The 17,939-nt window shown below is 41.3% G+C and overlaps 1 protein-coding gene across 2 annotated transcripts in view; it reads right to left on the bottom strand.

Annotated features, from left to right (window-relative positions):
* The window catches only part of LOC140202758 (WD repeat-containing protein 91-like), a 50,421-nt gene that overhangs the window by 20,505 nt on the left and 11,977 nt on the right, over nucleotides 1-17,939 (bottom strand). For both annotated transcript variants that reach the window (XM_072268055.1, XM_072268056.1), the window contains exons 4-10: nucleotides 17,082-17,164; nucleotides 16,202-16,308; nucleotides 15,099-15,282; nucleotides 14,791-14,991; nucleotides 12,996-13,186; nucleotides 11,119-11,269; nucleotides 1,170-1,264 (exon numbers count right to left, since the gene is read on the bottom strand). In XM_072268055.1, the coding sequence (XP_072124156.1) occupies nucleotides 1,170-1,264; nucleotides 11,119-11,269; nucleotides 12,996-13,186; nucleotides 14,791-14,991; nucleotides 15,099-15,282; nucleotides 16,202-16,308; nucleotides 17,082-17,164 (1,012 nt within the window). The remainder of the gene's footprint in view (nucleotides 1-1,169; nucleotides 1,265-11,118; nucleotides 11,270-12,995; nucleotides 13,187-14,790; nucleotides 14,992-15,098; nucleotides 15,283-16,201; nucleotides 16,309-17,081; nucleotides 17,165-17,939) is intronic.

The raw sequence follows: 17,939 nt of genomic DNA on the forward strand, positions 1-17,939 counted from the left end.
TGCCTAGTGGTGTTCCACAGTGGACTGTATTGGGACTGATTCTTTTTATGTTATATGTTAATGATTTGAATGATGGAATTGATGGCTTTGTTGCAAAGTTTGCAGACAATATGAATAGAGGTGGAGAGGCAGGTAGCTTTGAGGAAGTAGAGAGGCTACAGAAGGAGAATGGGCAAAGAAACGGCAGATGGTACAGTGTTAAAGTGTATGGTCATACACTTTGATAGAAGCAATAAAAGGGTTGACTATTCTCTAAATAGAGAGAAACTACAAAAAAACTGAGGTGTAGAGGGACCTGGAAGTCCTTGTGTAGGATTTCTTAAAGGTTAATTTGCAGGTTGAGTCTGTGGTGAGGAAGGCAAATGCAATGCTAGCATTCATTTCAAGAGGAATAGAATTTAATGCTGAAACTTTATAACCACTGGTGAGGTCTCACGTGGAATACTGTGAACAGGTTTGGGCCCCTTATCTTTGAAATGATGTGCTGAACCTGGAGAAAGCTCAAAGGAAGTTCACGAAAATGTTTCCAGGATTGAATGGCTTGTCATACAAGAGCGTTTGATGGCTCTGGGCCTGTATTCACTAGAATTCAGGAGAGCGAGGGGCCACCTCACTGAAACCTATCAACTGGTGAAAAAGTTTGATAGCGTGAATGTGGAGAGGATGCTTCCTATAATCTGGGAGTTTAAGAGCTAGAGGACACAGACTCTGAATAGAGGGGTGTACTTTTAGAACAGAGATAAGGAGGAATTTCTTTAGCTAGACAGTGGTGAATCTGTGGAATTCTTTGCCACAGGCAGCTGTTAAGGCCAAGTCTTCACATATATTTAAGGCTGACGTTGACTGATTCTTGATTGGTCAGCACATGAAGGAATACGGGGATGGAGGTGGTGGAAGGCAGGAGATTGAGACAGAGAGGAAAACTGGATCAGCCATGATGAAATGGTAGAGCAGACTTTATGGCCAATTCTGCTCCTATACATTATGGTCTTATGGTAAAAGATTAATTGCTCCTGCAGACAATTGCAATGCAAGCAAAATGAGCCATTTCTACATACAAATATTTCATTTACAGCCCCAAGCAATTTTAAGATGCATCTTAAATTTGCAATCTTGCAAATCTACAGTATTTCATGTACTTTTCATGCCACAATAACTCTAAAACTTACCGGGGATACGATTCATCAATTATTAACTCATACAAATTCTTCTTGGCATCAGTGTCATAAAGTCGGACTGTCCCAACTCCGCTGCCAAGCAACAGCTGCAGGAGATGTAATCAACAATTTACTACACATACTTTCTCAAACCCTGGGGAAGATGAGTTGACATTATACACTTTATTCTTAATTGTACTCTTGTGTAGATGAAATGCAACAGATGATCTCTAAAGTTCATAGGAATCTGGCATCACTCACAGAACTGCTACTGACCTTGTGGATGTGGAGATGATATTTACCCCTGGGGAGAAACTAGAGGTAGGGATGACTGCTTAAAAATAAGCACCTTCCAATTACAACAGAAAGGAGGCAAATTTTTCTGTCAGCATCACAAATCCCACCATGACATGCAGCTGGCGCAAAACATATTTTAACAATAAGTCACCAATCATTGATTTAGTCAATTTAGGCCAAAAGTAGATCAAGATCCCCCACTTTGGAGAGTGAGGGGATGGAGGGAGACAGGAGAGGGAGGACTGGAGGAGGGATTTGAGGAACAGCTAACACTATTTATGTGCAGCTCTTGGATGCTTGTGGAGATTATCTGTCACTTGGGACTAACACACAGAAACACCTACAACTGCCTCCCCATCAGGTCTAGTCCCCAAGCACCAGAGTAGCTGACAATCTATGACAATACAAGATTTCAGATGAAAGAAACCAAGAGGATTCATACTGCAGACAAAATGAATTGGTCAGAAATGGGCAACCAAGTATAAAGAAGGGATGAGGGGATATTGAAAACCTGAGGCAATTAAGGAAGGCATTCAGTTTTCAATGTTACATAAAATCATAGGGCAATTAGTTAACCTCAAGAAAATAAACATAATACTGTAAAGATGCAAACAGGTAAATACATGTGCTGCAAGAAACATGCACAAACTTTGGCAAAAAAGAGATCTTAAAGGAATAGGGAAAAGAGCAGAGGGAATTCTGGAATTTTTGTATTTGCTTAGTTTGTCATCTTGTGCATATTGGTTTGTCAGTATTTGTGTATAGTTTTTCATTGATTCTATTGTATCTCCTTATCCTACTGTGAATGCCTGCAAGAAACTGAATCTTGGGGTGGTGTATGGTGACATCTACATACTTTGAACTTGAAGAGCAATGGAGATTTATGGAGTTAATTCTGGAATGTTTGTCAAGTGTGGATGAAGATTCCGCGGATTGAGCAAAAAGATGCGGAGTGCACAGGGTGATTGAAGGGTTACAGGTTTGTCTCAACAGGAGAATGGCATTTTGAATTTGAGTTCACGACATGGAGAATGAGAGGGTGACCAGACTGGAGAGGAAGCAGAAACCTTGTAGCTGAGATGTTTTAAAAGAACAGCAAAGGGCCTGAAGCCGTTGTTCAAGCAGTGATGCTATAGTGATAAGAGCAACTCTCCAACTGTGCTTATTAGAAGCTCATCATTGAAGAAAAGTAAAGGTTACGAACAATAAAGACACATCCTCAACTCTCAGGTTTTGTTGTTAAAACCAGTTTCATAAATGTTTCTGAGGGAAAGAACTCTGTAGCCTCACCAAGTCTTGCCAGTGTGAGATCTTCATCTGATCAAGGGAATTACAGATGGGTAGTAAATGATGGACACATTAGTGAAACCCCAAAAGCACAGACAAATAAATTCTGTTTTACACCTGCAATCTTTTGTCTTCGTAATGATATTTGCAGCTCAAAAGCAGCCACTGAGGTCACCACATCAATGATGTCCAATGAAAGGAGCTGTTTAGATGTACCCCACTTCCCATCTCTGTCTCTCTGTGGCCTTATCTGTAGAGCTCTTCAAACGCCTATGTAGCTATCTTGAAAATGTAGACTGAGCATTTCCACCAGCACCCCCTTTCATGACTCTAGGGGTGCATTTCTCCCCTTTCAACTCCTTTAATCCTAATCTATGCTTCATTGTTATTAAATTCTCTACCAAGATTGTTTTTCCTTTTCCAAATATCTATACCTCTCAAATGTTATGCAACTTAATTTAATCTACTTTAATATGATACCATCACTGGAGTCATCTTCCCTCCACAGTTCCCAAGGAACAATTCCTCCGCTTTATTTTTCTAGTCCCACCACCACCCCACTCTCAAGGAACAATCCATGCAACAGAGGCCCTAACATTTGCCCTTATACCTCTTCCTTTTCCACCATCAGGAACCCAAATACGCTTTCCAAATGAACTAACAACCTATTGTCCTTCTTCCCCCCTCCCCCAATCCAATACATACATTCTGTGTTCACAATGTGGCCTTCTTTGGATTGGAGAAAATATTCAGATGTCACAACAGTTCCAGATTACAAGGGTGGTCCTGAGCTTCCCGCTACCTCCATTCTACTCTGACACGTCCTTGGTCTCTGCACTGTTTCAACAAAGCCCAAAACAAGCTTGAGAAACATAACTTTATCATCCTATTAGAGTGGTTACAACCTCCGGGTCTCAAAACTGAATTCAACAACTAAAGGGTAAACTCCTGGTACTCACAATTTACTTCTCTGTAGCCCTTACACTTGTCTACCCACACTGTAATTTTCTTTAGCTGCAATTCCATGTTCTATGGAATTCCAATGTAACTATGTAAGGCATAAGGCATCTGGACGGTATGCAAGAGAGTAGTTTTTCCACTGAATCTCGGTACACATAATAATAAAGCAATGAGAAACAGACATTAGAGGTCTCTAGTACTGGGAATAGTTCATCCTGTACAAACTGTAATGTTAATTCAGCTTGTCTTCTCTTCAGTTTTTGCCCCATTTGAAGTATTTCTTTCCAGGTCCAAATTTGTTTCTAACCCTGGCCCAGCGCCCCCTCCCCAATAACCAAAATGACCTGTGCATTTCTGGTCATCCCATTACGAGGAAGATGTGGAAGGTCTGGAAGATGCAGAAGAGGTTCATCAGGATTATAAGACCATAAGATATAGGAGCAGAAGTCAGCCATTCAGCCCATTGAGCTTGTTCTGCCATTCAATCATGGGCTGATCCAATTCTTCCAACCATCCCCACTCCCCTGTCTTCACCCCACACCTTTTGATCCCCGGCTAATCAAGAACTTATTTATCTTTGCCTTAAATACACCAAACGGCTTGGCCTCCACAGCCGCTCATGGCAACAAATTCCACAGATTTACCACTCCCTGACTAAAGTAATTTCTCCGCATCTCTGTTCTAAATGGACGTCCTTCAATCCTGACATTGTGCCCTCTTGTCCTAGAATCCCCTACCATGGGAAATAACTTTGCCATATCTAATCTGTTTAGGCCTTTTAAAATTCTGAATGTTTCTATGAACACCCCCCCCCCACCCCTTCTCCTGAACTCCAGGGAATACAGCCCAAGAGCTGCCAGACGTTCCTCATATGGTGATCCTTTCATTCCTAGAATCATTCTTGTCAGTCTTCCCTGAACCCTCTCCAATGTCAGTATATCCTTTCCAAAATAAGGAGCCCAAAACTGCACACAATACTCCAAGTGTTCTCTCACGAATGCCTTAGAGCCTCAACATCACATCCCTGCACTTATATTCTATACCTCTAGAAATGAATGCCAACATTGCATTCACCTTCTTCACAACCGACTCAACCTGGAGCCAGAAATCCATTAATACTGTAGTCCAAATCATTGACATACATTGTAAAAAGCAGCAGTCCTAACACTGACCCCTGTGGAACTCCACTAGTAACCAGCAGCCAGCCAGAATAGGATCCCTTTATTCCCACTCGCTGTTTTCTGCCGACCAGCCAATGCTCCATTACAGACAATAAAGGGAGATAGAACAAACCTAGGCTGTTTTTGCTGGAGATCTGCTAGAGTTTTATAATATAATCAGTGGCATAAATAGAGCATAGAGTAAGAATCTGTTTCCCAGAGAAGGATTAAAGTTCAGAGGGAAAGTTTAAAGGAGATGTGTGACATAGATATGCGTGCTTGGAACGTGGTAGTGGAAGCAGACGAGATTGTGGTATTTTACAGGGATTTAGGCAGGAGCACAAACATGCAAGGAATAAAAGGATGTGAATCACATGCAGGCAAATAGGTTTAACTTAACACACACACATACACAAAATGCTGGAGGAACTCAGTAGCATTTATGGGAAAAAGTAGTGTTGGCATTTCAGACCCGTTTTCCATAGATGCTGCTTGGCTTGCTGAGTTCCTCCAGCATTTTGTGTGTGTTGCTTGGATTTCCAACATCTACAGATTTTCTGGTTTTTGATAGTTTTAACTTAACCTGCGTAGATCTGGAAGGCTGAAGGATCTGCTCCTGTGCTCTACCACTGATGTTAAGGAAAGGTAGGATAACCAGAGTCTAATGAAAGACAAAGGAGACAGGTGACAATGAAATTTTAAAAAGTTGGTGAATAGTTCAAGTGAGAACCAGACTAAATATTCCAAGCTCAGAAAGAAACTGTAAAGAATATTTAGATACAGAGGAAGAATGAGTGTTAGGGAGTACTCTGGATTCAGGTGAATACAGCAGATAGTAAATCACGAACTGGTCTTTATTCTTAATGTAAATTACAGGCAGTAAATTGAAGTTTAAAACAACCTTTGCAAATAAGCTTTACTGTCCTTAGAATCAAGGCCCTAAAGGGATGATAGTGCAAGAATATTTAACTTTCTATGTAAAAGGGATACAGCGATGTCATGGGTTTAATTGTGATGAGGGGAAAACTCCCAAAGTGTATGCTTCATAAACCTGCGTATCTACAAGAGAAAACAAAGTGTCAGAAATTGCAGTGAACAAATCACAGGGCTACAAGAGGAAATGGATGAATACAGAGAACAGCAAGACAAATAGAGCTGGGCAGATTGAAGGAACAGTTAGAATATTTAGAGAGAGAGACATGGGTGAGAAACAGGTAGAACAATACAAGAATAAATTAGTCAGGGATCTGGACAGACAGGTAAATGGTATAAGGCCCAGCGAATGGGGTTCGCTGGGTAGCAGCCATCGAAATGATAGCTGAGGAAGATAATGAGATAAATTGGGAAGTGTTAGACCAGGAATTTGACAAGTGGGTAAGTGCCCACAAACAGAAGAGATTATTGCCAGTACTGCCTGTCACAATGGTATGGCACACTTAGAGACCAAGCCAACGGCAGGCTCAGAATCCTAATGATCCCAAGCAGCCACTCAGACTCATGACAAGCCTTTCATCCCAGGAGAAAAGCAGAGCATTTTATCCAAACCACACAAAGTTGCCAATGACAAAGCAGAATTTTAGCACAAGTTAGAAGAAATGTTATTAAATTAGAAACCCACCAGATACAAAGACAAACGTGTATTGGTTAAAGCTAAATGCCTGAAAATATGTGGATCAGTATGACCCTAAGGGTGCAGAATGGAACATGAGCAACTAACGGGAATGCCAGTAATGAGGGGAGGTATCGGAATTTTAAGTAAGAAGTGAGGCAGTGACTGTTGACCAGATCATCATCATGGCTTGTCACACCAGACAGCAGCCACTCTAGTGTTGTTTGGTTGATGTTGAGCAGGTCAGTGTCAGCTAAATCAGGTGAGAGTGGACAGTTGCGCAGAACATGTTCAATGTTCTGCACCCTTTTGCCACACTCACAGGATTCGCTGGTCTTTAAACTCCACTTCACCATATTGTCTCCCGTCCTACAAACTCCCACTCCCGATCTGTTGAGAGTGCACCACTTCCGTCTGTCAAGCAGTACCCCGTCTGGTAACGTTTCTGTGGGGTCTTGCACTGTATTGTTTGATGGGATTCTGGCTTCTGTTTGTTGCCAGAGGTCAATCTTGTATGTTTGGGGGGGATGTTCAGTGCGGTAGTTCCTCCACTGTAGCAAAGCTTTTCCTCGACTTTAGGCAGTTGAAACTGACACATGATGATGTAGTGGGTGCCATGGATCCGAGTTCTGTTTACCTTTTTCAATTTTTGTTGTAGTGTGTTCTTCGGATCTCTGGGGGAGCAATGCCTGCAAGTCTGTAAATGATGTTAGTGGGTGTGGGGCGCAGTGTGCCCGTGATTATTCGGCAGGGCTCATTAAGCAATGGGTCTATTTTCTTCGTATGAGCTGATCTGCCCCACACAGGTGCACAGTATTCTGCAGGTGCATAGCAGAGTGCTAGGGCAGTTGATCTAAGTGTGTAAGCATTAGTTCCCTATTTCGTGCCTGCTAATTTTTTCAGGAGAGAATTGCAAGAGCCAACTTTCCCTTGGAGTTTTTGGACGTGGGTGGCAAATGAGAGCGTCCTATCCAGTGTTACACCCAGGTAAATTTGAGCTCCTTCCCACACCAGAAGATCTTGAGTTTCCAAGCTGCTTCTCGATTCCTCAGGTGGAATGCACATACTTGAGTTTTTGATGGATTTGGGTTCAGAGACTATTTTTCATAATACTGCTTCATTGCTTCGAGAACTGCTGTAAGTCGTACTTCAACTTCTTGGAAGGAATTGGCTTGTGTTGCTATGCATAAGGTCGTCTGCATAGATAAACCTGCATGTGTTATGAAAGGTTGGTTGGTCGGTTGTGTAAACATTAAATAGTAGAGGTGCCAGGACTGATCCCTGTGGTAGTCCATTCTTTTGTGGGTGCCACCTACTCTTAATTCCATTCATTTCTACATAAAATCTGCGATTTTCTAGGAGGCTTCTTATTACTTTGACTGTGGTTTCATTCTTTAACATTTTAGATAATTTCAGTAGAAGGCCTCTGTGATTCACAGTGTTGTATGCCGCTGTTGAGTTGACCAGATTATAGAATGAGTAAAGGCAGCATCCAGTCAGACACAACAGCTCTCAATAGCCCCCATTGCCGGTACTGGTCACTCTCAATGTACACAAGAGATTTAATAGGAGACCAGCAATGCAGTATGTCATGGACAAAGGAGCTTCAGTATCTATAACTCATCTTTCTTTGCCCATACCTGGAGAGGCTATTTATCTCACAGGTGTAGGGGGCAAAACAATGAGGGCAGAAAAAAGTGAGCCTCAAGTACTTGAGATAGAGAGAATGCATTTTCTGGTGGACTTCTGGATGTGCCAAACAATGTGGACACAGTTCTGGGGATAGATGCACTTAGTAAAGCAGGTGCTGTTACAGACTCAGGGAAGGGACAGATTACATGGACAAGTCAGGGTCAGCAAACAAGAGTCACACAGTCGACAACATGACCACAGCAGCTCTGATAAATAGGGACTGGAGCCAGGATGGTGTATCGGGATTATGTCAAACAGTCCAAGGGGTACAGGCTGAACACAAACAAGATTGTGAACCAATCAGAACATACCCAACTGGAATAGAGTTATATAAACCCACACACAAAAATCCCAAACACAAGTGGAAATATGGGTTTGAACTAAAGGATGAGTTGTTCTAAAGTAGATTAAATTGCCCAAGACCAATACTAACAGGTCATATAATCAGAATTTTGTAGATTAGAGACTTGAATCTGGGAAAACTCAGATGTTACAATTTTAGTTGATGTGGAATGTTTGTCTATGACCAATAATTCCCAGCATTCTTTATTTCAACCGCTTAAGGGCCAAGATTTTGGAAGATGGTTATAAATGCATGCTGAATGTTTAACCAGTGAGCAAATGAAGCATGAATAATGGTTTATTAAAAAAATGTCACATGCAGTGTGGCCACACACAAGTTCTCTTGCTCCCTCTCCCTCGAGAGAATACAGCATGAATGAGTGCAAAGCCCATCGTGTATTTGTTAAATTTCTCATGTGTTTAATTATTTCAATTAATACAAGAGGAAGATTCTGTAACTTGATGTGTAACAGAATTTGCACGATGTCTTGAGTATCTACCTTTTAGAGTCAGAGAAAAGTACAGCAGGCTCTTCAGCCCATGCCAAACCAAACCACTGCCTAATCCCATTGAACTGCACCAGGACCACAGCCCTCCATACCCCTGCCATCCAAGTACCTCTCCAAACTTCTCAAACATTGTAATCGAGCTCGCATACACGGCTTGCGCTGGGAGCTCGTTCCACTCTCTCACAATCCTCTGAGTGAAGAACTTTCTCCTCATGCCCTCCTTAACCCATGACCTCCAGTTGTAGTATCACCCAACCTCAGTAGAAAAAACTTGCTTGCATTTAACCTACGTCCCTCAATTTTACATACCTCGTCAAATCTCCCCTTAATCTTCTACATTCCAAGGAATAAAGTCCTAACCTATTCAATCTTTCCTTATAACTCAGATCCTCCAGTCCCAGAAAACATCCTTGCAAATTTTCTCTGTTCTCTTTCAACCTTATTTACATCTTCCCTGTAGGCAGGTGACCAAAACTGCACACAATACTCTGAATTAAGCCTCACCCATGTCTTATACAATTTCAACATTCCATCTCCTGTACTCAATATTTTGATTTATGAAGGCCATATGCTACCTTATCTAACTGTGATGTCACTTTCAATGGATTATGGACCTGTATTCCCAGATCCCTTTATTCTACTGCACTCCTCAATGCCCTACTATTCACTGGGCAAGATCTACCCTGGTTGGTCCTACTGAAGTGCAACATCTCGCTGTCATCTGCATTAAATTCCATCTGCCATTTTGCAGCCCATTTTTCCAATGTGCTCATATCCTGCTGCAAGCCATGATAGTCTTCCAAAATTTACTGATCCAGTTAACATCATCATCCAGATCATTGATATAGATGATATATCCAGCACCGATCTCTGTTGCACTCCACCAGTCACAGGCCTCCAGTCAGAGAGGCAACAGTCTACCACCACCCTCTGGCTTTTCCCACAAAGCCAAGTCAAATCCAATTTACTAGCTAATTTTGAATGCCAAACAACGGAACCTTCCTGACCAACCTCCCATGCAGGACCTTGTCAAATACTTTGCTAAAGTCCACGTAAACACTATCCATTGCCTTGCCTTCATCAACTTTCCCGGTAACTTCCTCGAAAAACTATAAGCTTGGTTAGACACAAACTATCACACACAAAGCCATGCTGACTATCCCTAATCAGTCCCCGTCTATCCAAATACTTATGGAGTACCTTCCAGTAATTTTCCCACAACTGATGCGAGGCTTTTCCTTTGTTTTTGGAATATGTGTTTATTACGCATTAAATGTACGTTTCATGTTTTTTATCAGTTTATTGGTGAATCTTCAGAAGGAAGAAAAGTATATGTTGTTTTATCTGTGTTTTAAGTTTGTGTCTTTTTATTTCTTTGCTTTGAAATTGGTTTTGGAGAGAAAGAGACCTGGATTCCGCTCTGGCCATGTGGAATTCAAGTCAAGGTGAAGGAAATATGAGTGTCTCTATTAAGATACTATGCCACTTAAATGGGACAGGAGACTGTTGCAAAGAGTTTCTAACCAACATCAGCTGCATGGACTTGTGTGGTCACTGTGCTTAAAGTGAAGTTTTTAAACAGCATCATTTGCATGTATTTGTGTTCAAAATACATTGACTTTTGTCACTGATAGTTTGTGGGAAATAAGCAGTAAGACAATTCAGAACTGTTTTGCTCACTGTGGTTTGAAGCATTCAGGCTTAGAGATGGGAGAAACAGCCAGGAGTGAAAATGAAATGATTTCACTACTTCAGCAGGTTAGGAACGATGAAGAATTTGAAGGTATCGACAATCACCTCGAATGTTACAATGAAAATGAAGACTTGGAGGGTGCAATCATTGAAAGTATTATATGGAAGCAATCCATCATCCACACTAGATGTCTGTGCTGATTTTGTTCATTTACAGTCAAAGAACACGACAGCATACACTGGATGAATTCCTCCATCCATAGCTATTAGAAACCAACAGTTTTATAGTCTTAATAGTGGCATTGACAGTGTTATAATTTGTTCGGTATTTGTTCAGTTAAATACATAATATGTTACCCAGCTAAAATACGCTGTCCTGTAAGCATTGCAGGTGGAAAGAGATTATTTCTCACCAATCGATCCGGTTTCGTGGCCCACTCCAGGGAGAGTAACTGTGACTTGGACATTATGGTGGCCTTCGTCTGCATGGTGGGATTGAATGTCCATACTTTAACCACTCCATCCACATCCAGACTAGCGACTCTCCTACCAGAGCAATCCACCCTAAACCAATCACAAAAAGTATTTTCAAAACCAGCATAATATCTTCAGAGACCTAAGCAGACTGGTATTAAATCTCCTTTTCCCATCCACCATAATCAACCTTCCCTTTACAAACATTTCAAATCCCCTTTACATGGAGAAGGTCCGCCATGGACACCAACATTGCCTCCTACTTCAGTACAAAAATGCTAACTCAGAGCACTTGAAAAGGATACAGCTGTGTAACAAAGTTCAGTTAACTGTTGAAACAAGCTCTGATGAAGGGTCTTCAATCCATACTGTTAACCATTTGTCATTTATATAGATACTGCTTGATCTGCTGAGTATTTTCAGCATTTTTTGGTGGGATTCCAGATACCAATTGCATCTGCAGTTTATGGCATCTTTAAGCACCCTGATGTTTACTGAATTAAGTTGATCCAATGGGCGCTTTTAGAACTATGAACAGCTACAGCATTGAAGCCTGTCAAAGGTAGCTTGAAAGACTAAACTTGACACAGCATTCATCACCAGTCAAGAATTCTGCAGCACAGGAAAGGAAAAACACTTACTTAGTGTACTGCAAGTTAATTTGATTCAGAACACCAATCATAGAACATAACAGCACAGAACAGGCCTTTCAGCCCACTACATTACAGCATCCTTTTAACCTACTCCAAGATCAATCCAATTCTTCCCAACACAGTCCTCCATTTTTCTATCATTCATGTGCCTATTTAAGAATCTGTTAAATATCTCTAATGTATCTGCCTCTACTACCAACCATACCAATTCACCCACCACTATGTAAAAAAATTAGCTCTGACATCCCCCTGTACTTTCTGCCAATCACCTTAAATTATAACCCTCTGGTACTTGCTATTTCTGCCCTGGGAAGAAAACTCTAGTTATCTACTCAATCTATGCCTCTTTACATTTTGTGTACTGCTATCAAATTGACTCTCATCCTCCTTTGCTCCAAAGAGAAAAGCCCTAGCTCACTTAACTTATTCTCACAAGACATGCTCTCTACCCCAGGCAGCATCCTGTTAAATCTCCTCTGCACTCTCTCTAAAGTTTCTTCCTTCCTATAATGAGGCAACCAGAACTGAACAATATTCCAAGTCTAGTCTGACCAGGGTTTTACAAAGCTGCAACATCACCTTGCGGCTCTTGAACTCAGTCTCCTGACTAATGAAGGTTCAGGCACCATACACAACTGTAACTTTAAGGGACCTATGGACGCGAACCCCGGGATCCCTGTGCCTCCTCACTGCTAAGAACTATGTACTCTGTCTTCAAATTCGACCTTTCAAGGAGAATTACTTAACACTTTTCAGGGTAGAACTCCATCTGCCATTTTGCAGCCTAGCTCTCATCCTGTTAATGGTCCATTGTAACCTAAAACTACCTTTTACATAATGCACAACTCCACCAATCTTGTGTTATTTAGATTCTGATGTCCACCGTGTACATTAGATTCAAAACAAGCTAGTTATACTCCTGGAAGGAGAGGTAACCCCTGGAATACATTCCCACTAGAAGTGTTGCTGAGAGTTATCATGCCCAGAGAGACAGAGAGAATGCACTTCCAGAACATACATTTAATGAAATTTACCCTCCAATAAACTAAGGCCATCATATTCCTCCAACTTGTTTATAACTTTAGCATACAGTCACAGAATAACTTATAAGGGAATTAACATCCAAGCTATTAATTGTTCACAATATATCCAGAGCTGCTCACCTGCAATGCATGATTGAAGAGTGATGCTCTGCATATTCCTCCTGACTCAAGACAATGAAAGGCTGCTCATTCCCTCCATCCAGGCTGCTCTTCTTCAGTTTGGAAGAGGAATCCAGCTGATCTGCTGACAATTCAGGACTACTAGGAATGTCAATCTCTGCATTACTGCAGTCAAGCTTTTTCTCCGTACCCTACACGTAGCAAAAGTATATTCACAGTGACTTTGTAACTTCAACAAGCAAATATCTATGAAATTTATATAGGTTGCCTTATTAACATAATCTTGAAACCATCCATAAAAAATCTGATGCAACTCTTTACAACAGGGACAATAATAACAGACCAAGGGTCCTAGATTTCATCTTTGAGCAAAGTAGCCCTTTTCATTTATAGCAGTAGATGCGATGAATCGGGGCTGCCCGAACACATTGTATTTACAAAGTAGAATCTGGTTCGACTTTGATGTATTCTGCAATGAACAAATTCTGTTTCGCTCTATCTAGGTTTACAAGAGGTAGCAGTAGAGTCCTAAGGTCATTGAACTGCACCTCACAGGATTCAAGACAGTTAGGATTTACTATAAAATGTCAAAGGAAGTAAAATAAATTATAAATTGTACTATTTTACATAATAACTGGCTGATATATTAACTACATGAAATTAAAGATCAGTGATGAAATTACTTTTATACGTCAATGGAAAACAGCAAATCTTGCTAAGTATTTTTGGATGGTGGGATGTTCAGCAAAGGTTGAGACTGAGACTGCGGCTGTTGAGTGCATTTTCAGTTCGGTTCAGGAAGCTTGGAAAGTAAGCCTGAGAATGGCAGGCTAACAATGACAGTCCAATTTACCATAACTGCAACAGTAATTTTTTTTTACTGTAAAGATATTGCACCATGTTGCCAGCTGACTATAGTACACAAAAGCCATGTCACCAGAGCTAAATCTGATGAGCTCATTTGCAATTGGTATTATTGAGAAATTACAGACATCCAGAGCTTCCAGTTTAAGATGGCGCTGGTGAAACACAATGACACATTACTGCCAGCAAACAGATCTACTAACTATTAATCACACTTCTGCTGGATAACAATCACTGCAATCAATAGCCTGCAATTTTCCTTTCAGATATGAGCTTTTGAACCACCTGTACAACCTGGCATTTTAGCAGTGTGAACTGAAGACCCAAAGGTACAGGACAGTTGCGCGTGGCGTGCAAGAGCTGAATCGGGGCAGCAGGGCCCAGGCCTGACGGAGGAATGAGCTGATGTCTGACCATTGCTGGAGCAGACTTGCAGCCGATTTGAAGCAGGAGATCTGAGGTGATGCAAGGTAAGAGTTGAGGCGACAAGGCCCGGGCTCAAGAGTGAGGAACGAGCTGATGTTTGACCTAATTTAAGTGCTGGGCCAGATTGAAAAGGTCAGAGTGCTGGAGCTGGAGGCAAGGGATAGGCCTGCATTCAGATTGCCGCCCACCGAAGTTTACTCATCTCTGCGCCGAACTGAGGCTCTGGCCTGCAACAAATGGGCTCCTAGACTGGCTTGATGGCTGCAAACTCACTTTCATGAAGTTTAGTTCTGAATGCTATTTGCTTACTTTTTATTGTTTGCATGACTTTTTCTTTTTTTTGTACATTGGGTGCTTGACATTCTTTTTTAATCAGTTGTATTGATTTCTTTGCTTTGTAGCTGTCTTTAAGGAGACAAATCTCAAGGTTGTATAGACTGCAATATACATACTTTGATAATAAATGTACTTTGAACTTTGACGTACTGATCAAACTGGTCATTACCTGGCCAGTCTGTTTGGACAAGAGCTCCTTTCGTTCTTTCCCGTAGTCCAGCACTTTTCTCTGTCGTTGTTGTAGCGTACTTGGCTCCCTCTCAAGGTCTTGCACCCTCTTCTGACGCTGCTGGACAGTGCTGAGGTCAGCAGTCGTGCTTGCTAACATTTTCCCTTCTCTGGCAGCTGAGCCATCTTTGTTCTTGGCAGCCTGAATATCATGAACGAGAAAAAGCCAGCCAGCTTCCTAAAGCAGTGCCAATTATTGGAAGCGAGAACAGCGAAATATCAAATGGATTCACTGTCAACAACAAATACCTGGTTATTGATAACATCTTTTTTCCCAGTGGATACAGGTGACTGAGACTGCTGGGGAGGTGCCAAGTGCACGGAACCTTTCACAGGGGGTTTCTTGCTTTGCGGCAGTAACATTGACAGAAACGAACCAGCTTTAGTCTGAGATGGCATTGGAGATGAGGTCCTTTGACTCGACATCAAATCTCTGCATATAAACAGCACAAGTTAAGCTGACAGAAGGTATTATCACAGTCACTGACTTCCAAGTCAGCTCACAGCATGACGCCTGACTTCCCATATCAGACCATGTTCCATCAGATCTCCATGTAAACAAATGTGTTATAAATGGTGAAGACATTACCATAAGGACACAGTATCAGTAGAAAACACTGATACTGTGAAAACACAGACACTGCAGAAGCAAGATGACTTCCAGCTTAAGGCGTAAAGGGTGGGGAAAAACAATAGGCACAACAGGAATGGGATTGATTTTGAGCTGCCATAGGCTCGGTGGGTGGATGGCTCCCTTTGACATAGTAAGGAAATATGGAAAGTCCAAGTGAGCCCAGGTATGATTCTCAACCTAGACCGAGTTGTCAGGTTAAATGTATACGCGTGGTCTGTACTAAAGGTTAAAAGTTTTTAGGGGTTCTGTGCTCTGGAAAACTGGGATAGCCTTTCCAATGAAACCTGCCGTAAACAAGTAGCCTGCCAAGGCCCACCACCTCAATTTCCATATTTCCTTACAATATAGAAGGTAGACATTCACCCAGATGGTGATAGTCATAGCAACAAGTTCAATTATGGAACAAACTGGCAGAGAATGTAGACAACAATTATATCAAAAAGGCATTTGGATGTACAAGGGTCAGAAAGATTGAGTGATACAGGCCAAGTATGAGCAAATGGGAGAAGCTCAGGTGGCCGACTTGTTTAGAGTGAATGAGTTGGGTTAAAAGGCCAGATTCCATATTACTCTATAAAGCAGCATACAGAGCAAGCTGCCCTCAGTCCCTATGAGCAACAGATTCAATCCTATATAATAGTCAGTCCTGGAGCAACATGGAAAAAAGTATAAAGTTTATTAAAAACAGACATCACTACTGTTTGGGTGCAATACTCACAATTCAGAATCTCCCAACCGGTCCATATTCTGTACATAATAGGGTAACTTATGGTGAATCACCTCCTCCTCTTTCTTCATTTTTGCTTCTGCTTGAAGTGCAAACAACTAGGGTACAACATGAAACATTCAATAAACTAATATAATTTTTCAAATATATTAATTTATCAAGGCGTAGACTCCACTGGTATTTATTGCCCACCTCTTTTACCCTTGATCATGTGACAAATGACATCCCTGAAACTGACTGGTCAAAATCTACAATAAAACTCGTGTTGAAAATCAAACATACCCATACTGGTTGGTAAGGTACGAACAGGTCAAAAAACAAGCTCAACTGTTCTAATACTGCCGGGACAACAGGTGCACTCTACAGGGCAAATGGTATATAGGTTTACCATTCTGTGCAGTAGTATTTCTGTAATTTAAGCGCAAGACTGTTACGCACCAGGTAAGAAAGCTAAAAGGAAAAAGGAATGAAGAAATGTGATTCTCGCACTTGGACTTGCCTTTCTTGTCCTCGGCAACCTATTTCCAATTCACCCATTCTTACACATCAGGCTCTCACATCTTCATCATCACCCACCCAACTCAAGTTTAATTATCAACTATACATGAACACAGCCAAACAAAACAGCATTCACCTGGGGCCAAGGTGCAAAACCTGTCATCAGTGCAGGATAGACAGCTCCAGTCAGCATGCAACCGTCTTGGGATCACTGGGACTGCTCCAGCCATCCATAGCCCATCTCTGGAACACTGCACATTGGTGTTCAGCTTCCAGGTCCTCAGCCCCTCCCAAAACCCTATATAAAAAAAAAAAAAAAAAAAGCCCATCCCTAGTTCTCCAGCCCCCGGATCTCAGCAGAATAAAGCAGTACCTTCTGCCACAAAGCTTCATTTTCTTCTTGCAGCTGGTGGCGTCTCTGCACCTCTTCATCAAAGCTCAGCAACACAGGAACAGGTGACATAAGTTAAAGTAAAAACTTGAACAACATGTCAATTCTCATGTTTAAGATTGAAGAGGGATCTCACTTATTGATACGGTAAGCATTTTTACCCCTTTAAGAATCACCTCATTCTCACACCAAATGTCACCATGGAACAGTCCTACATTAAGACCATTCTACTACCTCTCTGACCTCAGTCTCAATCAAGCGCAGTAAAGAAAAATTCAGATCAGCACACCTCTAAACAAGCATATCATCTCAGAGCATACAGAATTCAGTAACAATAACTCTGCTATCTATACTTTTACCTCATCTTGAGGCACTTTTCTGGCTTTATTTGGACAATTACCATTCACTCTTGCCATTTAATTTCTTTGTCACAGATGTTATCTTTTCCCATTCACTGCTCTTAACTAAGTCTTTATCTTTAACTTTCCAATTTTGAGGAAAAATTAACTGGCTTCCTCCACAGAAGCTTCTTAACATGTTTGGTATTTTGATTTTATTCCTATCCTGTTGCAAGTTTAATTATTTTCTTAATTGGTTTTAATTATGTCCTGTCATTTTACATTACACTCACCCATGCATCTATTTTTAGTAGGTTTGGCAACTGTAATGGCATTTTCACAGGTCTCTGTAAAAAAAAAAAAATCCCTCAGACAGCTGCAACTTATTCAGAACACTGCTGCTAGAGACCAAGAAAGTAGAACGCATCACCCCAGTTCTCAGATCACTACACTGGCTTCCTGACCAGAGGACTGACTTTAAAATATTACTAGTGGTTTATAA

The sequence above is a fragment of the Mobula birostris genome, chromosome 9 (assembly GCF_030028105.1).
Source record: "Mobula birostris isolate sMobBir1 chromosome 9, sMobBir1.hap1, whole genome shotgun sequence".
Lineage (NCBI taxonomy): Eukaryota > Metazoa > Chordata > Chondrichthyes > Myliobatiformes > Myliobatidae > Mobula > Mobula birostris.